Here is a 25,088-nt window from a genome sequence, read left to right as displayed (position 1 = left end):
AGTGACGACAGACAAGTAAACAATGAAAATGATGCCAGAGGAGAGAGGCAAATAATTGCATATAGGTTTGACTACACCCATAAGGGATTTAGTTTTTCTTCAAACAGACAGACACACGCACACACATCCAAACACACACACACACACACGTGAATCTAAGTATATTCCTGCTCTTGTTGTGTGTTAGAAAGGGGGGGGGGGGGTTTGTAACCCGGATAATAGTGGATTAGAGGGGCGATCCGGTTGGTTAGAAATACAACGGGACAGGGGCACCTAGGGTAGGGCGGTCTGAGGGGAGCAGGTTTGGGGGGGGTTTCATCTCACTCGGTGAAGCAGCCGTCCAGGCCGATGGTGCCATGACGGTCCTTGGTGTAGGTGTGGCGCAGGTTGCCGTTGGGCAGGGGCCCGCAGGCGGCGATGCCACAGTGCTTCAGCAGGTTGAGGCCAAAGGAGGCGGCAGCGCTGGCGTCTTTGGGAGGGAAAGGCTTCATGGTGGAGAGGATCAGGGCCAGGCAGTCTGCCACATCCTTGTTAGGGGCACAGGCCAGGGCTGGGGTGTGACCTGATGAGAGGAGAAAGAAACAAAAACACACAATTGATTAAAAGACAATTCACATTTAGGAAATACAAATTATCTTTTATAAAATTCTCAATAACAACCTGGTTAGTCAAGAGGGCTAAGCACTTTTACTCAAGACACATAAACACACCAAAACGAGATAAGCAAATGGCCACCTCACCCCAGTGCCGTAGGCAGAAATTGCTGTGTGGCTGGGCCAACATTTTCCAGAAAAAATACGGCAAAAATACCGTCATATTAAAGTGAAAATTTGTTCAATCATATTGCATAAATGAAAACACAAAAAATTATACATTTGACAAAGAAACACTACAAACTAGGGATGTGCACGGTTATTTGAATATCTGAATGTACGTTAGTAGTCGAATACGGGTGAGTATTCATTTTTGGGACCAAAAAAACATATAGGCCAATTTTAACACTGAAAAGGCCTTTTCTAAATGACATCAAATCAAATGTTATTGGTCACATACACATGGTTAGTAGATGGTTAGCAGATGCGAGTGTAGCGAAATGCTTGTGCTTCAGGTTCCGACAGTGTAGTAATATCTAACAAGTAATCTAACAATTCCACAACTACCTAATACACAAATGTAAAGGGATGGAATAAGAATATGTACACAAATATATGGATGAGCAATGGCCGAGCGGCATATGCAAGATGCAATATAAAATACAGTATATACACACATATGAGATGAGTAATGTAAGATATGTAAACATTATTAAAGTGGCATTATTTAAAGTGACTAGTGATCAATTTATTAAAGTGGTCAATGATTTGAGTCTGTATGTAGGCAGCAGCTTCTCTGTGTTAGTGATGGCTGTTTAACAGTCTGATGGCCTTGAGATAGAAACTGTTTTTCAGTCTCTCGGTCCCAGCTTTGATGCCCCTGTACTGACCTCGCCTTCTGGATGGTGGCGGGGGGGGGGGGAAACAGGCAGTGGCTCGGGTAGTTGTTGTTCTAGATGATCTTTTTGGCCTTCCTGTGACATCAGGTGCTATAGGTGTCCTGGAGGGCAGGTAGTTTGCCCCCGGTGATGCGTTGTGCAGATCAGCAGGATGCTCTCAATTTTGTGCATTTGTAAAAGTGTGTCAGGGTATTCGGTGACAAGCCAAATTTCTTCAGCCTCCTGAGGTTGAAGAGGCGCTGTTGCGCCTTCTTCACGCTGTCTGTGTGAGTGGACCATTTCAGTTGGTCCGTGATGTGTACGCCGAGGAACTTTAAGCACTCCACCACTGTCCCGTCGATTGGTGGCAGGGTGGGCATCTCGTCGTTGTTGGTAGGCATCTCGTCGTTGTAGGTAATCAAGCCCACTACTGTTGTGTCGTCTGCAAACTTGATGATTGAGTTGGAGGTGTGCATGGCCATGCAGTCATAGGTGAACAGGTAGTACAGGAGAGGGCTGAGCACGCACCCTTGTAGTGCCCCAGTGTTGAGGATCGGCGAAGAGGAGATGTTTCCTACCTTCACCACCTGGGGCGGCCCGTCAGAATGTCCAGGACCCAATTGCACAGGGCGGGGTTGAGACCCAGGACCTCAAGCCTAATGAGCTTGGACGGTACTATGGTGTTCAATGCTGAGCTGTAGTCAATGAACAGTATTCTTACATTGGTATTCCTCTTGTCCAGATGGGATAGGGCAGTGTGCAGTGTGATGGCGATTGCATCGTCTGTGGACCTGTTGGGGCGGTATGCAAACTGAAGTGGGTCTACCATGACAGGTAAGGTGATATGATCCTTGACTAGTCTCTCAAAGCACTTCATGATGACAGAAGTGAGTGCTACAGGGCGATAGTCATTTATCTTTGCCTTCTTGGGTACAGGAACTATGGTGGCCATCTTGACGCATGTGGGGACAGCAGACTGGGATAGGGAGGGATTGAATATGTCCGTAAACACACCAGCCAGCTGGTCTGCGCATGCTCTGAAGATGTGGCTAGGGATGCTGTCTGGGCCAGCAGCCTTGTGAGGGTTAACACGTTTAAATGTCTTACTCACGTCAGCCACGGAGAAGGGGGGGGGCCGCAGTCCTTGTGTCATTGTTCCATACAAGGATATATATACCGTGACGTTCTAAATTATTAAATTGAATAAAACAAACTTTTCAATTTTGTTTTTATGACGTGTGCCCCATAAAAACACTGGTAGCCTTCATGTGTGTAGTTATTTTATGTTGGTCAAACAAAAAGGCTCATTTTGTAGTAAACAGAATTAGACTTCACTAAATGCAATGCAAGGTTAGTTTAATGAGGAATTGGCTACAATGAGCAACCAACAGGTAGGCTGTTTTATTTGAATGGGGTTGGGGAGAAAGCACATCATGTGTCCTCAAGAATTAGCCTAGCTAGCTAGCTTCTCTAGGCTACTCCAGTCAAGACAGGCACTGTTATATGTGATGATAAATAATATTGTCGCTGCTAAAAATTTGCTGGTCTTGGCTGTAGCCAAGTTGCCTTGGGTACGGCATCTCTCCTAAGCGGTCTCCTCGCTGCCATCTGACTGGCCCCTCAGCAGATGCAGCAATAGAGCAGTGCTCAGGTTAAAAAACACATATTTGGGATATCTAACATACGTTTTTAAAACACATTTCATGTAATTCTACAACACTATACATGTCTGGAGACATTATGAGAATCTATAATAGGCTATTACAAAAAAGACAGGGTAGGCTATTCTGTTGACACTGACAAACTCTCATTAATAAAAACTAGAGGAAATGATTGTCCTAAACTTTCCAGTGGCACTGTCTCACCCAATGATAAAGTGAATACGCGTACTTAGCGGAGATATGACCAACATGCTCCACTAGTGCAAAGACATTAGTCCTGGTGTAGCTTACTAATACGAATAAACTATACTACATGCTTAAATCATTTGAAAGGATCGATTCGGAATATATGTGACTTTTGTGTTTAACCCGTGATTGAATTTTGAAATATTGTGATAGACTATTTTAGATGATTCTCACTGACAGCCACAACCGTGACAATCAACTATTTTATATTTGCCACGAATTGTGAGCTTCCTGACTGCAGGCTATGAGCTTGTGATAAAAACATTTTAAAAAAGCTTGTGATTTACCATATGATTGCGATATTACCAATTAGATCCCAGGAACCTGGCATTTATAGTCAGGAAACAATACAAAGAATGAATGAAGATAATTATTTTCATATGCAGTGGCTTCAGAAAGTATTCACACCCCTTGACATGTTCCACAATTTGTTGTGTTACAGCCTGAATTTACAATGGATTAAATTGAGATTGTGTGTCACTGGCCTACACACAATACCCCATAATTTCAAAGTGAAAACAACAACATTGTAGTTACTACACAAGCCTAACATAATTGACAGTGTGAAAAGAATGAAGCCTGTACAGCAGGGGTCAGCAACCTCAAGCACACGTACCATTGCACGCCCCCCCCACAAAAATGTGTATATACAGTGTATTCGGAAAGTATTCAGACCCCTTGACTTTTTCCACATTTTGTTACGTTACAGCCTTATTCTAAAATTGAATAAATAAAAAAAATTCATATCAATTTACACACAATACCTCATAATGATAAAGCGAAAACTGATTTTTGCAAATGTATTAAAATAAAAAACAGAAACTGTATTTACATAAGTATTCAGACCCTTTGCTATGATACCTTGAGCTCAGGTGCATCCTGTTTCCATTGATCATCCTTGAGATGTTTCTACAACTTGATTGGAGTCCACCTGTGGTAAATTCAATTGATTGGACATGATTTGGAAAGGCACACACCTGTCTATATAAGGTCCCAGAGTTGACAGTGCATGTCAGAGCAAAAAACAAGCCATGAGGTCAAAATAATTATCTGTAGAGCTCGGAGACAGCATTGTGTCAAGACACAGATCTGGGGAAGGCTACTAAAACATTTCTCCAGCATTGAAGAGTCCCAAGTACACAGTGGCCTCCAATCTCAAATGGAAGAAGTTTGGAACCACCAAGACTCTTCCTAGAGTTGGCTACCCGGCCAAACTGAGCAATAGGCAGGGAGGTGACCAAGAACCCGATTGTCACTGACAGAGCTCTAGAGTTCCTCTGTGGAGATGGGAGAACCTTCCAGAAGGACAACCATCTCTGCAGCACTCCACCAATCAGGCCTTTATGGAAGAATGCCCAGACGGAAGCCACTCCTCAGTAAAAGGCACGACAGCCCGCTTAGAGTTTGCCAAAAGGCACCTGAAACACTCAGACCATGAGAAACAAGATTCTCTGGTCTGATGAAACGAAGGTTGAACTCTATGGCCTGAATGCCAAGCGTCACGTCTGGAGGAAACCTGGCACCATCCCTACGGTGAAGCATGGTGGTGGCAGCATCATGCTGTGGGTATGTTTTTCAGCAGCAGAGACTGGGAGACTAGTCAGGATCAAGTACAGAGAGATCCTTGATGAAAACCTGCTCCAGAGCACTCAGGACCTCAGACTGGGGCGAAGGTTCACTTTCCAACAGGACAACAACCCTAAGCACACAGCCAAGACAACGCAGGAGTGGCTTCGGGACAAGTCTCTGAATGTCCTTGAGTGGCCCAGCAAGAGCCCGGACTTGAACCCAATCGACCATCTCTGGAGAGACCTGAAAATTGCTGTGCCGCGAACCTACCCATCCAATCTGACAGACCTTGAGAGGATCTGCAGAAAAGAATGGGAGAAACTCCCCAAATACAGGTGTGCCAAGCTTGTAACGTCATAACCAAGACTCAAGGCTGTACTTGCTGCCAAAGGTGCTTCAACAAAGTACTGAATAAAATGGTCTGAATACTTATGTAAAGGTGATATTTCTAAAAACCTGTTTTTGCTTTGTCATTGTGGGGTATTGTGTGTAGATTGATGAGGGAAAAAAAACTATCAAATCAATTTTAGAATAAGGCTGTAACGTAACAAAATGTGGGAAAAGTAAAGGGGTCTGAATACTTTCTGAATGCACTGTATGGACTCGTTTTACTGAAGGACTGGTCTGCTGGTGCTCTGTTGTAAAACTTATTTGTCTGACATCAAGTGTACGGCGTCATTTTGAAACGAGACATGAGAACAACTTCAAAGATGAGGTGAACAAGGCTGAAGAAATACAGAGGGCTGTGTCTAGGTATGAAAAGCAAAGCATTATTTACAAATCTACATGCAGTCAAAAATCGAGCTACAAAATTGAGCAGTGCATTGCTAAACATAGAAAACCATTTACTAAAGTGGGGAATATATCAAGGAGGCTTTCTTCAGTAGCTTGCAGGCTTTATTTGATGGATTGCCTAACAAAGACACACTCATCTCAAAAGATAAGACACACCTATGTCTGCCAGAACTGTTGAAAAGGCGCGTTACCGAGATGGTTGAAAATGTAAAGGAGCAAAAAACTGTAGCGTTAAAAGATTCACCAGTGTTTAGTGTGGTTCTTGATGAGTGTAGATGTGAATGACATTCCACATCTGGTAGTTATTGCAAGATACTGTGACTCAGGTATGTGTGTCCTGAATGCAAAGCGCTATGTTTGGGGCAAATCCAACAACACATCACTGAGTACCACTTTTCAAGCATGGTGGTGGCTGCATCATGTTATGAGCGTGCTTGTCGTCGGCAAGGACAAGAGAGTTTAAGATAAAAAGCAACAGAATAGAGTTAAGCACAGGCAAAATCATAAAGGAAAACCTGGTTCAGTGTGCTTTCCAACAGACACGGAGTCAAATTCACCTTTCAGCAGGACAATAACTTAAAACAAGGCCAAATATACACTGGAGTTGCTTATTAAGTCAACATTGAATGTACCAGAGTGGCCTAGTTCCAGTTTTGACTTAACTCGGCTTGAAAATCTATGTATGGCAGGACTTGAAAATGGCTGTCTAGCAATGATCAACAACCAACTTGACAGAGCTTGAATAATTTTTTAAAAGAATAATGTGCAAATAGTGTACAATCCAGGTGTGCAAATCTCTTAAGAGACACCCAGAAAGACTCAAAGCTGTAATCGCTGCCATAGGTGATTTTAACTGTATTGACTCAGGGGTGTGAATACTTAAGTAAACATTTTATTTTCAATACATTTGCCAAATAATCTAAAAACATGTTTTCACTTTGTCATTATGGGGTTGATGATGTGTTGATGGTTGAGAAAGAACATACATTTCATGAATGTTGAATTCAGGCTGTAACAACAAATGTAGAATAAGTCAAGGGGAATGAATACTTTCTGAAGACAATGTATATATTTTAAGCCAGCCTGATTGGTTGGGCCAGTATTCAATCTGGCAGAGCATCGACCCAGCCAGGCCCTGCAGTGGCTTCGCCTCTGCCTCACCCAGGGGGGTACAATTGAAGCAAGGATTTTCTAAAGCCAGCCAGCTTCCGTTAGCTTCACATTCCAGCTCAGGCGGCAGGTAGCCTAGCGGTTAGAGCGTTGGGACTTGTAACCGAAAGGTTGCAAGATCGAATCCCCGAGCTGAAAAGGTAAAAATCTGTCGTTCTGCCCCTGAACAAGGCAGTTAACCCACTGTTCCTAGGCCGTCATTGAAAATAAGAATCTGTTAACTGACTTGCCTAGTTAAATAAATGGAAAATAAATCAAATCCATACTACGACGATAAATATTGCTCCTCCGCCTGCCGCTAATCTAGCAGGCTTGTAGGTGCTCATGCATGTCGCACATGGCTAGTCGAATGCCAAACTCTTCATTGAGACAATGCTGAAGCATCAATCCATGGGCGAGTCAGTGCCACATTTTCATTTGTGCCGAAATCAAAATGAAAGAAACGTTATCTTGCAAATTTAGCAGCTATGGTGTGAAATAAGCTTCCACGTGCACCTTTTTTTTACCCAAATAATTGTATTAAGTCATGCACAAGTTTTACTGTGTGAAGTTTCAAATGCATTCCGTCATTACTAAAATGTGCTAGGTATTAAAAAAAAATGTTTAGCACACAAACCATTAACAAAATATTGAAATCAGTAGTCTTCCTCAAATGAAGGGCATGATGACGGTCCTCAACTCTCGGCTCAGACACTTTATTCAGGAAAAATTGAGTTAGTCATGAGTTAGCCTGCCCTGGAGCAGGATAGTTCTGAAGGATTCATTGCCATAGAAATGTACCTGGCTAAAAGGTGAGCCACTTTCGTGGTAAAGGTTATCCCGAGTTGAACTCAGTTGACGAAAGTTACCTCTAACTGCTCAAACCACATACGTAGGATAAGGCTCTGGTCTTTTTTCACTAACCGACACTGATGACTCACCCTCCTCATCGACAGCCATCACGGCTGCCCCCCGGCTGAGCAGCACCTGCACCACCGTAGCCAGACCATTCCTCGCAGCGATATGAAGGGGCCTGGGGAGGAAGAGAGATAAGGGACTGACAGTCAATAGACCATCTGGGTAAACAAATCTCTAGGTTTTTATGGTGTTAAGCAGCTCCAGCTTCAACTCTAACTTATCCCAACTCCTGGAGTTAGGAGTCACACCGTTTGAGAGTTAGAAAGAGCTGAGTGAGAGCTGAAGCTGGGGTTTTCTACAGTGTTGAACAGTGTCTTTAATGAAAGGCTGAGTAGCTGAGATGATGGCTCACATTTGCAGTGCACCGTTTGTTGCATTGATGAGGGAGGGGTCGCTGATCTCTCCCAGGATTAACAGGGCACACATCTCATGAGCCTGCCGGAGAAAACACATTAAGTAAGTAAGCCTTGTCCAAACCAGAATGGTCCATAGAGCAGGAGCCTATCTTCTGTCTCTGTAGCTTGAGACAGCTTGATGTACAAGTTCCCCCTGGACACTACGCCAGTCTGTCGCCGGGAAACACTAGGATTGGAACATCTAGTACTGAAAACACACATGCCATTTCCCTGCCACCTAATTTGTGCTTTGGTATCAACAGCAATACAAATGAGCAATCTAATGGATAAAGCACATTTTCCAATGATATGTGGATCTATCATGACTGACTGCTGGTTTCCTGTAGAGTTGATAGAGGCCAGTTTTTAAATAACTTGGGTGGAGTATTTGGCTACAGTGGGTAGGAATTCAAATTTTTTTATAATTTTTTTATTTCACCTTTATTTAACCAGGTAGGCAAGTTGAGAACAAGTTCTCATTTACAATTGCGACCTGGCCAAGATAAAGCAAAGCAGTTCGACAACATACAACAACAGAGTTACACATGTAGTAAAAACAAACATACAGTCAATAATACAGTAGAAAAATAAGTCTATATGCAATGTGAGCAAATGAGATGAGATAAGGGAGGTAAAGGCAAAAAGGCCATGGTGGCAAAGTAAATACAATATAGCAAGTAAAACACGAATGGTAGATTTGTAGTAGAAGAAAGTGCAAAGTAGAAAAATAAATAATGGGGTGCAAAGGAGCAAAATAAATAAATAAATAAATAAATAAATAAATAAATACAGTAGGGGAAGGGGTAGTTGTTTGGGCTATGTACAGGTGCAGTGATCTGTGAGCTGCTCTGACAGCTGGTGCTTAAAGCTAGTGAAAGAGATGTGTGTCCAGTTTCAGAGATTTTTGTAGTTCGTTCCAGTCATTGGCAGCAGAAAACTGGAAGGAGAGACGGCCAAAGGAGGAATTGGCTTTGGGGGCGACCAGAGAGATATACCTGCTGGAGCGCGTGCTACAGGTGGGTGCTGCTATGGTGACCAGCGAGCTGAGATAAGGGGGAACTTTACCTTGCAGGGTCTTGTAGATGACCTGGAGTCAGTGGGTTTGGCGACGAGTATGAAGCGAGGGCCAGCCAATGAGAGCGTACAGGTCGCAGTGGTGGGTAGTATATGGGGCTTTGATGACAAAACGTATGGCACTGTGATAGACTGCATCCAGTTTGTTGAGTAGGGTATTGGAGGCTATTTTGTAAATGACATCGCCGAAGCCGAGGATCGGTAGGATGATCAGTTTTACGAGGGTGGAAAGTTAACCCATTGTTCCCTGGTAGGCCGTCATTGTAATTAAGAATTTGTTCTTAACTGACTTGCCTAGTTAAATAAAGATTAAATAAAAATTAAAAAGCTTTGAAGTTGCTGGATCTTGGCGGGAACTGGAACACGCTGTCATACATGTCGATCCAGAGCATCCCAAACATGCTCAACAGGTGACGTCTGGTGAGTATGCAGGCCATGGAAGAACTGGGACATTCAGCTTCCAGGAATTGAGTACAGATCCATGTGACATGGGGTAGTGCATTATCATGCTGAAACATGAGGTGATGGCAGCGGGTGAATGGTACAACAATGGGCCTCAGGATCTCATCATGCATCTTTGTGCATTCAAATTGCCATCGATAAAATAGAATTGTGTTCGTTGTCCATAGCTTATGCCTGCTCATACCATAACCCCACCACCACGGGTCTCTGATCACAACATTGACATCAGCAAACCGCTCACCCACACGACGCCATACACGTGGGTATGCGGTTAGACTTACTGTCAAATTCTCTAAAACAAAGTTGGAGGCAGTTTATGGAAGAGAAATGAACATTAAATTCTCTGGCAACAGCTCTGGTGGACATTCCTGCAGTCAGCATGCCAATTGCAGCTCCCTCATAACATGAGGCATCTGTGGCATTGTGTTGTGTGACTAAACTGCACATTGTAGTGGCCTTTCAAGTAGCATGCCGTTTAATCAGCTTCTTGATATGCCACACCAGTCAGGTGGAGGGATTATCTTGGCAAAAGAGAAATGCTCGTTAACAGGGATGTAATCAAATTTGTGCCCAAAATTTGTGACGTAAGCTTTTTGTGTGTATGGAACATTTCTGGGATCTTTTATTTCAGCTCATGAAACATGGGACCAACACTTTACATTTTTGTTCAGTGTATAAAGTTAGTGAAAACCATTTCTAAGATGCATACTTTAAGTTTTTCCAAACGCACTTCACTCGCGCATAAGAGAGAGGCTTGTGCTACCAGTGCTGGCACATGCACAGATCAAATACACGCACAGATCAAATACACTGCTGAGATGCCAATTAAGCTGTTTACATGTCCTAATCATTTGAAAGATTGCTCAGAAAATCATGTTTTGTTATTGGCGTATGCTTACTTCCTTTATTACCTTACGTCGATTCAGATAAGCAGAGTAAGGTGCTTACATTCAACGACTCAATCATGGGCATGGAGAGTTGAGGCTGCTTCGCGTTATGTATTGTCGTCTTCCTTCTTGCCTGTGTGCTGTTGTCTGTGCCGAATAAATTTTGTACCATGTTTTGTTCTGCTACCATGTTGTGCTGCTACCATGTTGTGTTGTCATGTGTTGCTGTCATGCTGTTGTTGTCTTAGGTCTCTCTTTATGTAGTGTTGTGGTGTCTCTCGTCGTGATGGGTGTTTTGTTCTCTATTTTTATTTAAAATCCCAGCCCCCGTCCCCGCACAAGGACTTTTGCTAGGGCGTCATTGTAAATAAGAATTTGTTCTTAACTTACTTTCCTAGTTAATTAAAGGTAAAAAAAATGAATAACGCCGTACTTGGCCTTCTGCCATAATCAGTTTAATATTGAATAATTAGTGTGCATACTCAATTATTCCAAAACGGCAGCTCGTTGTTGGAACACATATTTCCCTACTTCAATCCACCAGAGAACGTAGCTTGAGTATGTATCCCATCCGTTAGATACGTTTTTAATAGGCATTTATTTCTGAGCGCAAGTGAGAGGGACACAGAGGGGAAAGGGAATTTATGGAGAAGAACTGTGTGATGCTTGGCTTGGTTTCCTTTTTGTTGTGCCCCGGAAATGCACTTGTAAAAATGAAAACACCAGGGTCCAAGCAAATGAACGTTGTCTTAAAGACCAAAAAAGAAACACAGTCGGGACAAAATTTCACTTGCACATTACACCAAATTGTAAAAATAACAAAAATGTCATCTCTGGTTAAAGATTGAATTTTGACATGCGTTTGAGTACTCATGCCCATGAGTGAGTGAGTGAGTGATCAAGCATGCGTGCTCCCACCTTGCTGCAGGCCAGGTGAAGGGCGGTGTTGTCGTTGACATCCAGCAGGGTCAGGTCTGCCTTGGCCTGGTGCAGCAGGACCTCTGTTGGGTTAACACATCTCTAACAATTACACAACCATCAGTATCATCATCGTCATCGTCGTTAGGCTGCAGAACAGTCCACAACAAGCTTCCTCCAGTTGCGATAGTCACTATCAGTTCATAAATACATTTAATAAATTAATATAAAATAAAACAAATGACATATCAAACTAATAAGACCACTAAATGGTCAGTTTTCATATTTACTAGATCAATGATCACATTTCCTCATCTCTGATCACTCACCGACGGCTGCAGTCTGTCCGTTGTTGGCGGCAACCATCAACGCGGAGTGTCCGGTGGTGTCCACTGCATTGACCTCTGCCCCCTGAACCAGGGCCAGCTGCAGCCCGGCCACACTCTCTGAATAGGCAGCTGCGTGCAACGGGGTCCTTCAGGCACAGCCCAGGTCAGCCACAACCAGACAGACAGACAGGTAAGCAACAGTGGCAAGCTGCAATACACTAGACTAGAAAGAGCACCTTACGAAAATGCATAGGAAGAAACTCAAAATAGACATGACACGCACCTTCCTTTGGCATCTCTGATGTTCACCATCTGAGTTCCGACGGTCTCTACCAGTAGTTCAGCAGCACCATCATGGCCATTTATTCTGGAAAGGAGCAAGAAAACATCCTCCAGCTCTCTTATCAAAAAGGAGAGCAACATTCTGATGGATTCAATGCCAGAGCTGATCAACTGATAGAATACAGAAACCAGAAGTAGTGCTGTTTGATTATAAATGCACTATGCATTATGTGGGTTGAATTCTGTAACAGAATAAAACAATAAATAAAAGTCCCATGAAGGTAGTGACTGCCCATTACTACTTATCACTTATTAACCATCATTTATTAACGACTTTAATAAAATATTTCAGTTGTGTATATTACATTTATTTTACAAGATGATTATTATTTCATGTCATCATCTAATCTCTATAGAGCTGCTGTATATGCTGTCTGACAAAAATCACAATTTTAGTTGTTCTTCAAAGTAAATAAGGCATACTTTTGAGACTGCTGAATACCAACTATCAATCACTTACAGTCTCCCAACTCCGGTCCTCCAGTACCCCCAAAAGTACACATCCAAATCTCGAGCTTTGATAACAAAATAGATCAGTTGGTGTAGTACTTGCGAGGCACAGCTGAGCATAAATTGAAATTCGCTTTTTTATTTGACTGGACTGATGGTACCTGCATCTCATGGACATGGTGCTTTCAAGACAACTGGGAACTCTGAAAAAAGGAGGCCAAATCAACATGTCAGTAAACTTCAGGTCAGAAAGTCAGAGTTGGATGACCATTCAAACCGATTTTTCCCAGTCGGATCTCGTTTTTTCCCCCCATAGTTCCCAGTTGTCTTTAACGCACTTAAGTCGGAAATGTCAGAATTCACAGTTGTTTTGAACAGGCATTCGTCTCAGTGGAGTGAGGGAGAGAGCAGCAGAGGGTCCACCTCTCACGGTCCCTGCTCTTTTCTTCCTTTCCTCTGGGTGAGACTGATCAGAGAGAGGGGACACCGTCTACCACCTGATGGCCAAACTCAAGTCGCACCGCATCTGCCTCAGGAACAATATGAATTTGTGCATATGACCAGGGAAAGTGGAATACTCATCCATATTAAAATAGACAAGCTGCTAATAATAACAAAAATGCAGGGCTATCGATACACTTGGCTACTCATTCATTGCAGTGCGAGTGGAAGTAGAGAGAAGCGCGCTGTGTTTGTAATGGAGTTGAATACAAAGTGCTGACAGTGACGAATACAAACTTAAACATGAACTCACTCATAAAAACAGCAACTCTTTGCTGTAATCTTCGACAGTCTCTCTGTGGTCATGGTTTTAAAAGTTATTAAATCTTACGTAGGCTAGTATCAAACTTTGCTGTGGCCGTGGAAGCTGTAGGTAGCTCAAATCACTATGCCTGTCCGATTGAGTAGGTGCACTCGATCTAGCCACAGACCTCCCGGTCATCCAGGTAGGCGGAGTTTGTCTTTTCAGACAAATTAAATAGTTCAAAATGGTAACACTTTGCCTACCCGGTGCACAGGGCTTCTGATTGAAATACACCTCCAGCCAACATCACAACACAGAGAAGAGAAGAAAAAGAAGAGCTGATGGCTTTATCGTCGGCTTTTCTACACAAATGTTTGGTGATTGACTAGGAATGCCTTGAAGATCGACTAGTCTATCGTGATCGACCGGTTGGTGACCACTAATGTTGAATACTGGCCTGTTGGAAACTACAATATCCTACTACGTCGCACAGTCCAGGTTTGATCTGATTTCTAAAAGAGAAACTGTAGTGAGAAAATGCGCATTGAGCTCACAGAAAAAAACAAAATGAAATTAAAATAATTGAACAGACGTTGGTCAATTAGTTTAACAACCTGAAAAATTAGCCACATTTCAGTTAATCACTCAGCACTACCTAGAAAGGCAGGGGGAACCAGTCATGGTACTCACAGAGCACAGTGCAATGGGGTGAAGGGGTTTCCTTCCTGTATGCTAAATGGTTTGTGGTCTAGTAAAACATCCAAACAGTCCTCGTGCCCTGAAATAGAAAAAAGATGAGTCAGACAACGGTTCACAGTTTAGGAGCAACGAGTTCTCTCCATGCCAGCTAGCCAAATCCTATACTTTGTGAGTTATTTGTAGCCCCTCCATGAAGGCGTGTCTCACCGTGGTAGGCTGCCCAGTGGGCGGGGGTGTATCCGCTGTAGTCCAACAAGGAGTCCAGGGGGTCGGTGCTTGTGGCACCCTGCAGCAGGCTGCGCAGGAGCTCCATGTGGCCGCAGGAGGAGGCCAGGTGCAGGGGTGTGCGTCCCCGGGACTCCCTGCACAGAGCAGAGGCCCCGTGCTCGAGCAAGGCCGACACACAGTCCTCACAGCCCATCGCCGCCTGGAGGAAGAGACAAAGAATTACAGAGGATGAACCCATCACTGCCAAGAGGAAGAAAGGACAGAAGGAGAAAAGAGAAAGGAAAGAGAAAAGAGGGAGCGCCACGAGACGGAGAGAGCGCCACGAGACGGAGAGAGCGAAAGACAAGAACAGATGAAAGGCATAAGTGTTTCGGACCACCACAGTAGGTTGGGCAAGATAAGACATTATATACACATCGTGGAGAAACTCACAGCTCTGTGTAGGGCAGTGCGGCCTCTCTTGTCAGCGGTGTCAGCCCCGGCTCCCTTCTCCAGCAAGATGTGGACACAGTCAGTGTGACTGCCCAGAGCTGCCAGCATCAGAGCCGTTCTGCACGTGTGCACACACACACACACACACACAAGGTTAAACAGGGAACCCTCTACTAGAGCATTGTTGTAAAAAATAAAATAAAAAAATACTGACATTGTAGGAAACTAGAAAATCCTCTGTCCTTCCATTTTAGTGGGTGCACATAATGTTCAATAAATTAATGACAGTCACTCACTGTCCCTGTATGTCGACGATATCGATGACGTCAGCCTTCTCTCCTCGGTTGACCAGCATGAGCAGACAGTCTGTTTGGCCGTTGGAAGCTGGAAGAGGTGACGGAGACAGTCAAATATTGAGACAAGCACACACAATGAAGAGCAGTGAGAACGCAACACAGAGAGGAGTGAAAATATGAACATGTGCTCAAACACATAAACACCAAGAGGATCAGAATCTAACAATCACCCAATAGTGCAACATACACACACACACACACACACACACACACACACACACACACACACACACACACACACACACACACACACACACACACACACACACACACACACACACACACACACACACACACACACACACACACACACACACACACACACCTGCGACATGAAGCGGGGTCCACTTGCGGCGGCGCTCCTTGAGGTGGCAGGAGGCCCCATGGGACAGCAGTACCTCCACGCACTGAGCATGTCCCTGCTGCGCTGCCAGGTAGAGGGCGGTGTGCCCCCCCGCATCCCGAACATCCAGACTCACCAGCGTCTCAGACAACACCCCCAACGCCTCACAGTGACCATTATACGCCTGGTTGAGGGAAAAGGGCAGGGAATACAAGACTGAGAATGGCAGTGGGTCACTGTGTTAATGGGATATTTATTTCACTCCAACTTCAAAACCAGCACCTCATAACAGTGTGAGAACGGGGGTCATGCGGATAAATGTGTCAATGAATTGGGTGACTGTGTTAAATGGATAGTTAGTTCACTCCAACTTTGAACTAGCACTGTAGAACAAGGAGAAGGCTATAATAAAACGAATGTAATGGGCTAATCAGCAGTTAAACCAATAGACAGTACAGTGAAACGGAACGTCGGGCCAGAGGAAACGAGGCTAAGCGGGTGTACTGTACTCACGGCTAAGTGCAAAGGGCTAACTGGAACACTGCTCTCCACATCTCCAAGACAGTTGAACGACATCTCCAAGAGCTGGGGAACAGAGGGACAATGGGGGGAGTTTGCAACCTGTAGATCACTGCACTTCCCAAAGGAAGCCAGAAAATGGTACACATTCATCTGAGTTTATCCCTCTGAAGAGGAAGCAACAGTAAATGCTTTACCGACACCCAACAGCCAATCTCAACTCTGAAAAAGGTGTGGCTGAAAAGACAACTTAATTACAAAGGCCATTACCAGTTCCAAACCCTTACATTTCAAAACCATTTTGAAGTACAACTTTGGATGCAACTCAATAGTCTAAATTGATGTCTTTTCCTCTTCTTTATCTGCACTGATCTGAAATCAATAGCCTAGTGAACGCGATATGGTTGGATGTCTACTAGGACTTTGCCGTCACGTGTCCTGTTGTTTCATAGTGCAGACGAAGACGAGGGGGGTAAGCCCCTATTGAAAAGACACCATGATTCGGTCTCATCTTTGCCGGTATGTCTGTAGCACGCACACACTGGTAGTCCCTCCTCCCACTGACTCACCAGCTCCAGGTTCTGCTTGTTTCCGTGGGCTGCTGCATAGTGGACTGCGCTGTAACCCTTGGTGTTCCTCAGAGCTGGGTCAGCCCCATTATCCAGCAGATACTCTAAACAACTACACATACAAAGGGGGAAAGGACAGACATGTTGGTTATGTCAACCAACAAACTGTTGGATACACAACTACATCAACACAGAGAATAACTGTGAAAGGTCAACCAACAAACTGTTGGATACACAACTACATCAACACAGAATAACTGTGAAAGTCAACCAACAAACTGTTGGATACACAACTACATCAACACAGAGAATAACTGTGAAAGGTCAACCAACAAGCTGTCAAATACATGGGCAGGTGAACCTTAACTGCAAACATTTCTAAATGGTTCCCATCTTCTGAGAAAGCAAAATGTTAGGGCTTGGTTAGATTGTTTCTATCAAACATAAGACATGCAGACTAAATCATGGTATGGGACTTACAAAAAGGCCTCCTTGGCCCTCTCCTCACTATGGTGTCCAACTGAGTAATGTCTGTCCACTCTGAAACAAAAACAAAATGTCAGTCAAATTTTGGTCCGGTATCTTTTAGCCCCCCTGTGTGTGTGTTCTGTGTGTCTCACCGGCGGAAGGTCTGCGAGGCAGCGGCATAGTGCAGGGGGCTGCAGCCCTTCTGGTCCAGCTCGTTCACCTCGGCACCAGCACTCACCAGGGCAACCGTGCACTGGTAGCTCCCATTCGCCGCAGCGTAGTGCAAAGGAGCTCTGCCACGGGAGACGGGAGAGAGAGAGGAGAAGTCACACTCACAGGAGAAGAGAACGAAATAGAATTCACTGAATGACAAAAACATTACGGGGAAAAACACATTTGTTGAATTCTAGAATGAGACCACACCTTCCCAATGTGTCCTTGTTATTCAAGTCAGCACCACTGCTCAACAGCAAGTTAAGACATTCAACGTTTCTGCCATCAAAGAGAGAAAAGAAATTCAAATGAGCCGATTATACAATCACTACCAAAAATCTCACTCTTCATTCAGAATGTGTATGCACGCGCGCTCACCCTCCAGAGGCAGCGGCATGCAGGCAGGTCCTCCCCAAGCTGTCTGGGGTGTTTATGTCAAACCCGGCTGACAGCACGTGCTCGTTGCTCAGAGATGATACAATGCTGTACAGCTGACCTGCAGAAAGCATAATACAAAACGGGAAGTGATGTCATACGTGGTGACCACATTGGTCTGTTTCCTAACATGACACTGAATGAGGAAAAGCAAGAAGTTAAAGAATGTGTTGTATGTAAAAGCCCTCTCACATTCTATCTGGTAGAGCACTACTTAGGTCAATTTGAATGTACACCTCCATGAAACTTGATTACTTTCAATCATACAGTTTCCATGGCTGTCTCTGAAGGCTTACCTGAGGAGAGTAACTTGCGACAACAGTCTGAAAACCCGTAGAGCACAGCCAAATGCAACGGAAACATCCCATTAATCCCTTGCCTAGAGAGAGCAAGGAGAGAGATAGAGGAATATATAAGACAGGGAAGGAGATATAGTGCTGACAGCAGCTTCTCAAATATGTAACACACAATGAACAAAAACACAGTTCCTTTGGAAAGTATTCAGACCCCTTGACTTTTTCCACATTTTGTTACGTTACAACCTTATTCTAAAATTGATTAAATAAAACAATTTCCTCAGCAATCTCCACACAATACCCCATAACGACAAAGTGAAAACAGGTATAGAAATTTTACCATATGTATAAACAAAAAACAGAAATACCTTATTTACATAAGTATTCAGACCCTTTGCTATGAGATTCGAAACTGAGCTCAGGTGCATCCTGTTTCCATTGATCATCCTTGAGATGTTTCTACAACTTGATTGGAGTCCATCTGTGGTAAATTCAATTGATTGGACATGATTTGGAAAGGCACACACACCTGTCTATATAAGGTCCCACAGTTGACAGTGCATGTCAGAGCAAAAAACAAGCCATGAGGTTGAAGGAATTGTCCGTAGAGCTCGGAGACAGGTTTGAACCAATTAGGCCTTTATGGAAGAGTGGCCAGACGAAAGCCACTCCTCAGTAAAAGGCACATGACAGCCCGCTTGGAGTTTGCCAAAAGGCACCTAAAGGACGCAGACCATGAGAAACAAGATTCTCTGGTCTGATGAAACCAAGATTGAACTCTTTGGCCTGAATGCCAAGCGTCACATCTGGAGGAAACCTGGCACCAACCCTACGGTGAAGCATGGTGGTGGCAGCCTCATGCTGTGGGTATGTTTTCAGCAGCAGAGACTGGGAGACTAGTCAGGATCAAGTACAGAGAGATCCTTGATGAAAACCTGCTCCAGAGCACTCAGGACCTCAGACTGGGGTGAAGGTTCACCTTACAACAGGACAACAACCCTAAGCACACAGCCAAGACAACCCAGGAGTGGCTTCGGGACAAGTCTCTGAATGTCCTTGAGTGGGCCAGCCAGAGCCCAGACTTGAATCTGATTTAACAACTAGAGAGACCTGAAAATAGCTGTGCAGTAACGCTCTCCATCCAACCTGACAGAGCTTGAGAGAATCTTCAGAGAAGAGTGGGAGAAACTCCCCAAATACAGGTGTGCCAAGCTTGTAGTATCGTCATACCCAAGAAGACTCGAGGCTGTAACCGCTGTCAAAGGTGCTTAAAGAAAGTTCTGAGTAAAGGGTCTGAATACTTATGTAAATGTGATATTACAATTTTCTTTAGAAATTAGCAATAAAAATATGAAAACCAGTTTTTGCTTTGTAATGATGGGGTATTTTATGTAGCTTGAGAGAAAAAAACGATTTAATCAATTTTAGAATAAGGCTGAAACCTAACAAAATATGGAAAAAGTCAAGGGGTCTGAATATTTTCCATAGGCACTCTATAAACGAAACATGCAACAATTACAAAGATTTTACTGCGTTTAAGTTCATATGAGGAAATCAGTCAATAGAAATAAATTCATTAGGCCCTAATCTATGGATTTCACGACTGGGAATACAGATATGCATCTGTTGGACACAGATACCTTAAAAGAAATGGTCCTCACAATGGGCCTTAGGATCTCATCACAATATTTCTGTTGCCATCGATAAAATGCAATTGTGTTTGTTGTCAGTAGCTTATGCCTGCCTGCCCATACCATAACCCCACCACGGGGCACTCTTGACAACGTGGACATCAGTAAACCACTCGTCCACATGACACCATACACGTGGTCTGCGGTTGTGAGGCTGGTTGGACGTGCTGCCATAAGTCTAGAAAACGATGTTCGTGGCGACTTACGGTAGAGAAATTAACATTCAATTGTCTGGCTACAGGTCTGATGGACATTCCTGCTGACAGCATGCCAACTGCACGCTCCCGCCAAACTTGAGACTTCTATGGCATTGTGTTGTGTGACAGAACTGGACATTATAGAGTGGACTTTAATCATGTTGTTTAATCAGCTTCTTGATATTTCACACCTGTCAGGTGGATGGATTCGCTTGGCTAAGGAGAAATGCTCACCAACATGTATGTAAACAAAAGTTGTGCACAAGATTTTGGAGAAAAACGTTGTGCGTATGGAACACTTCTAGGATCTTTTATTTCAGCTCATGAAAAGTGGGGCCAACAATTTACATGTTGCGTTTATATTTTTGTTCAGTGGAGAAGAGATTTGAGTTTTGCTGCTAGTTATGTTGAGAGGTCCATTATGTTGCATAAGCAATGTGAGAGCTGATCCTCTGACATTCTCTCAGAAGAGACATTCTGCTTCTGCCATAAAGAATTCTACAGCGGAGTTGTGTGTCTGTTCCGTCACTCACCTGATTGTATGTGTGCGTGTGTGTCTCTCACCTGGCCGTGTCAGCACCATTAGTCATCAGGGTGCTGATCAGCAGCTCGTGGCCGTGCTTAGCAGCAACGTGAAGAGGAGTATTGCCATATTTATCTACACAGTCGATCTCCCCACCTGCACACAGAGGAGAGAGGGGACGTGGTCAGGGGCAGAGAGGAGAATTGCATAATACTGTTTTTGACACGGCTATGAGAAGCTATGTGGCTGTTGGAGTTCTGGTGGTTGCTATGGGCTGGTGGGGATGTGTGTTGGGTATGTTTGGGTGGTGGGCTTCAATAGAAGTTTATTACCCAAAATACTGCAGGCACTTTTCACAAACACCCTATCATTGTGTAGTATGTGATAATGTTGTATTCGTTTTTATAATATTGCAAATATTACTATTATTTTGGATGTGTGTGTGGTTACCGTTTTGGATAAGGATTTGGGAGCGAGTGAAGCGCCCGTGAATAGCGGCCATGTGCAAAGGGCTCTTCCCTTCTTTACTCTGTGAGAGAAAGAGAGAACACACAAAAACAGTTCATTGTTAGGTAAATAATGAATTTATCTTAAACCTCTGTTGTCTAAGACCGCATCCCAAACGGCATTCCATATACACACATATAATGTACTAATATTGAGTTGCACCCCCTTTTTCTCTCAGAAGATTCTCATTTTGTTGGGGCATGGATTCTACAAGGTGTCAAAAGCGTTCCACAGGGATGCTGGCCAGTGTTGATTCCAACGCTTCCCACAATTGTGTCAAGTAGGTTGGATGTCATTTGGGACGGTGGACCATTGTTGATACACACAGGAAACTGTTGAGCGTGAAAAAAACAACGTTGTGCCTTTCTGGCACCTACTACCCTACAAAGTTCAAAGGCACTTATATATTTTGTCTTGCCCATTCACCCTCTGAATGCCACCCATACACAATCCATAACTCATGGCTTAAAAATCCTTCTTTAAACTTGTCTCCCCATCATCTACATTGATTGAAGAGGATTTAACAAGTGACATCAATAAGGGATCTTAGCTTTCAAATGGTCAGTCCATGTCATAGTAAGAGCAGGTGTTCCTAATGTTTTGTACACATTGTGCTTGTGCATATACACTACTGGTGTACAGAGACCAATTATCAGCAACCATCACTCCTGTGTTCCAATGGTACGTTGTGTTAGCTAATCCAAGTTTATATCATTTTACAAAGGCTAATTGATCATTAGAAAACCCTTTTGCAATTATGTTAGCATAGCTGACAACTGTTGTTCTGATTAAAGAAGCAATAAAACTGGCCGCCTTAGGACTAGTTGAGTATCTGGAGCATCAGCATGTTGGTTCGAGTGAAGGCTCAAAATGACCAGAAACAAAGGACTTTCTTCTGAAACTCGTCAGTCTATTATTGTTCTGAGAAATGTAGGCTATTCCATGTAAGAAATTGTCAAGAAACTGAAGATCTCATACAACACTGTGTACTACTCCCTTCACAGAACAGCGCAAACTGGCTCTAACCAGAATAGAAAGGAGTGGGAGGCCCTGGTACACAACTGAGCAAAAGGACAAGTACATGAGTGTCAAGTTTGAGAAACAGACGCCTCAAGTCCTCAACTGGCAGCTTCATGAAATAGTACCCGCAAAACACCAGTTTCAACATCAACAGTGAAGAGGTGACTCCGGGATGCTGGCCTTCTAGGCAGAGTTGCAAAGAAAAAGCCATATCTCAGACTGGCCAATAAAAAGAAAAGATTAAGATGGGCAAAAGACCACAGACACTGAACAGAGGAAGATTGGAAAAAAGTGTTATGGACAGGCAAATCTAAGTTGAGGTGTTCAGATCACAAAGAAGAACATTCGTGAGACGCAGAAAAAATGAAAAGCTGGAGGAGTGCTTGATGCCATCTGTAAAGCATAGTGGAGGCAATGTGATGGTCTGGGGGTGCTTTGGTGGCCGTAAAGTGGGAGATTTGTACACTGTAAAAGGGATCTTGAAGAAGGAAGGCTATCACTCCATTTTGGAGTCCAATTCCATACCCTGTGGACAGCGCTTAATTGGAGCCAATTTCCTCCTACAACAGGACAATGTCCCAAAGCACAGCTCCAAACTATGGAATAACTATTTAGGGAAAAAGCAGTCAGCTGGTATTCTGTCTATAATGGAGTGGCCAGCACAGTCACTGGATATCAACCCTATTGAGCTATTGTGGGAGCAACTTGACCGTATGTTACGTAATAAGTGCCCAAAGAGCCAATCCAACTTGTGGAAGGTGCTTCAGGAAGCATGGGGTTAAATCTCTTCAGATTAGCTCAACAAATTGATAAGACTGCCAAAGGTCTGCAAGGCTGTAATGGCTGCAAATTGAGGATTCTTTGACAAAAGCAAAGTTTGAAGGACAAAATTATTATTTCCCCCCCAAAAAATGTATCATCATTTATAACCTTTTCAACATCTTGACGATATTTCCTATTCATTTTGCGACTCATTTCATGTATGTTTTCATGGGAAACAAGGACATTTCTAAGTGACCCCAAACTTCTGAACGCTAGTGTATATACATACACAGTGCATTCGGAAAGTATTCAGACCCTTGACTTTCACATTTTGTTTCGTTACACCCTTATTCTACAATTCATTAAACGACAAAGCAGAAACAGGTTTAGACATTTTTGCAAATGTAAAAAAAAATACAACAGGAAATACTACATTTACATAAGTATTCAGACTTTTTACTCAGTACTTTGTTTAAGCACCTTCGGCTGCGATTACAGCCGAGTCTTCTTGGGTATGACGCTACAAGCTTGCCACACCTATATTTGGGGAGTTTCTCCCATTCATCTCTGCAGATCCCGTCAAGCTCTGTCAGGTTGGATAAGGAGCGTCGCAGCACAGCTATTTTCAGGTCTCTCCAGAGATGTTACATCGGGTTCAAGTCCGAGCCACTCAAGGACATTCAGAGACTTGTCCCAAAGCCACTCCTGCACTGCCTTGGCTGTGTGCTTAGGGTCGTTGTCCTGTTGGAAGGTGAACCTTAGCCCCAGTCTGAGGTCTTGAGTGCCCTGGAGCAGGTTTTCATCAAGGATCTTTCTGTATTGCACACTGTTCATTTTTTCCTCATTCCTGACGAGTCTCCCAGTCTCTGCCACTGAAAAACATCCCCATAGCATGATGCTGCCACCACCATGCTTCACCATAGGGATTAGAGGTCGACCGATTAATCGGAATGGCCGATTAATTAGGGCCGATTTCAAGTTAATCGGTATTTTTAGCCACCGATTTTTTTTTTTTTTTTTTTTACACCTTTATTTAACTAGGCAAGTCAGATTAAAAACACATTCTTATTTTCAATGACGGCCTAGGAACGGGGGTTAACTGCCTTGTTCAGGGGGGATTCGTTTTGCAACCTTCCGGTTACTAGTCCAATGCTCTAACCACCTGCCTTACATTGCACTCCACGAGGAGCCTGCATGGCAGGCTGACTACCTGTTACGCGAGGGCAGCAAGAAGCCATGGTAAGTTGCTTGCTAACATTAAACTTATCTTATAAAAAACGATCAATCTTAACATAATCACTAGTTAAACTAATAATATCATCAACCATGTGTAGTTAACTAACGTGTCCTGTGTTGCATATAATCGATGCAGTGCCTGTTAATTTCTCATCGAATCACAGCCTACTTCGACAAACGGCTGATGATTTAACAAGCGCATTTGCGAAAAATGCACTGTCGTTGCACCAATGTACCTAAACATCAATGCCTTTCTTTAAAATCAATACGCAAGTATATATTTTTAAACCTGCATATTTAGTTAATATTGCCTGCTAACATGAAATTCTGTCACTGCTCTTGCGTTCATTGCCTGGCTCGTTGCGAACTAATTTGCCAGAATTTTATGTAATTATGATATACCATTGAAGGTTGTGCAATGTAACAGGAATATTTAGACTTAGGGATGCCACCCGTTAGATAAAATACGGACCGGTTCCGTATTTCACTGAAAGAAAAAAACGTTTTGTTTGAGATAATAGTTTCCGGATTCGACCATATTAATGACCTAAGGCTGGTATTTCTGTGTGTCTATTATATTATAATTAAGTCTATGATTTGATAGAGCAGTCTGACTGAGCGGTGCCAGCAGGCTCGTAAGCATTCATTCAAACAGCACTTTTGTGCGTTTTGCCAGCAGCTCTTCGCAATGCATTGCGCTGTTTATGACTTCAAGCATGTCAACTCCCAAGATTAGGCTGGTGTAACCGATGTGAAATGGCTAGCTAGTTAGCGGGTGCACGCTAATAGCATTTCAAACGTCACTCGCTCAGACTTGGTAGATTTGTTCCCCTTGCTCTACATGGGTAACGCTGCTTCGAGGGTGGCTGTTGTTGATGTGTTCCTGGTTCGAGCCCAGGTGGGAGCGAGGACAGGGACAGAAGCTATACTGTTACACTGGCAATACCTATAAGAACAGCCAATAGTCAAAGGTATATGAAATACAAATTGTATAGAGAGAAATTGTCCTATAATAACTTCAACCTAAAACTTCTTACCTGGGAATATTGAAGACTCATGTAAAAAGGAACCACCAGCTTTCATATGTTCCCATGTTCTGAGCAAGGCACTTAAACATTAGCTTTCTTACATGGCACATATTGCACTTTTACTTTCTTCTCCAACACTTTGTTTTTGCATTATT

At 43.5% G+C, this 25,088-nt stretch overlaps 1 protein-coding gene across 2 annotated transcripts in view; it reads right to left on the bottom strand.

Annotated features, from left to right (window-relative positions):
- Positions 1 to 320: 320 nt before the first annotated feature.
- Positions 321 to 25,088, bottom strand: part of LOC106583345 (serine/threonine-protein phosphatase 6 regulatory ankyrin repeat subunit C) — a 36,366-nt gene continuing 11,598 nt past the window's right edge. The window contains exons 9-28 of one of the 2 annotated variants that reach the window (XM_014167430.2): positions 20,831 to 20,909; positions 20,422 to 20,536; positions 17,970 to 18,052; positions 17,617 to 17,734; positions 17,449 to 17,517; positions 17,178 to 17,318; positions 17,038 to 17,097; positions 16,558 to 16,669; positions 15,983 to 16,054; positions 15,452 to 15,653; positions 15,067 to 15,154; positions 14,771 to 14,888; positions 14,318 to 14,537; positions 14,102 to 14,189; positions 12,158 to 12,241; positions 11,875 to 12,020; positions 11,546 to 11,628; positions 8,162 to 8,244; positions 7,833 to 7,924; positions 321 to 562 (exon numbers count right to left, since the gene is read on the bottom strand). In XM_014167430.2, the coding sequence (XP_014022905.1) occupies positions 321 to 562; positions 7,833 to 7,924; positions 8,162 to 8,244; positions 11,546 to 11,628; positions 11,875 to 12,020; positions 12,158 to 12,241; positions 14,102 to 14,189; positions 14,318 to 14,537; positions 14,771 to 14,888; positions 15,067 to 15,154; positions 15,452 to 15,653; positions 15,983 to 16,054; positions 16,558 to 16,669; positions 17,038 to 17,097; positions 17,178 to 17,318; positions 17,449 to 17,517; positions 17,617 to 17,734; positions 17,970 to 18,052; positions 20,422 to 20,536; positions 20,831 to 20,909 (2,295 nt within the window). Of the gene's footprint in view, positions 563 to 7,815; positions 7,925 to 8,161; positions 8,245 to 11,545; positions 11,629 to 11,874; positions 12,021 to 12,157; positions 12,242 to 14,101; positions 14,190 to 14,317; positions 14,538 to 14,770; positions 14,889 to 15,066; positions 15,155 to 15,451; positions 15,654 to 15,982; positions 16,055 to 16,557; positions 16,670 to 17,037; positions 17,098 to 17,177; positions 17,319 to 17,448; positions 17,518 to 17,616; positions 17,735 to 17,969; positions 18,053 to 20,421; positions 20,537 to 20,830; positions 20,910 to 25,088 lie in introns of both variants that reach the window. The other variant, XM_014167431.2, reaches the window with a different exon arrangement.

Source organism: Salmo salar, chromosome ssa22, assembly GCF_905237065.1.
Source record: "Salmo salar chromosome ssa22, Ssal_v3.1, whole genome shotgun sequence".
NCBI classification, from domain to species: Eukaryota; Metazoa; Chordata; class Actinopteri; order Salmoniformes; family Salmonidae; genus Salmo; species Salmo salar.
This window is presented reverse-complemented; position numbering and strand designations above follow the sequence as displayed.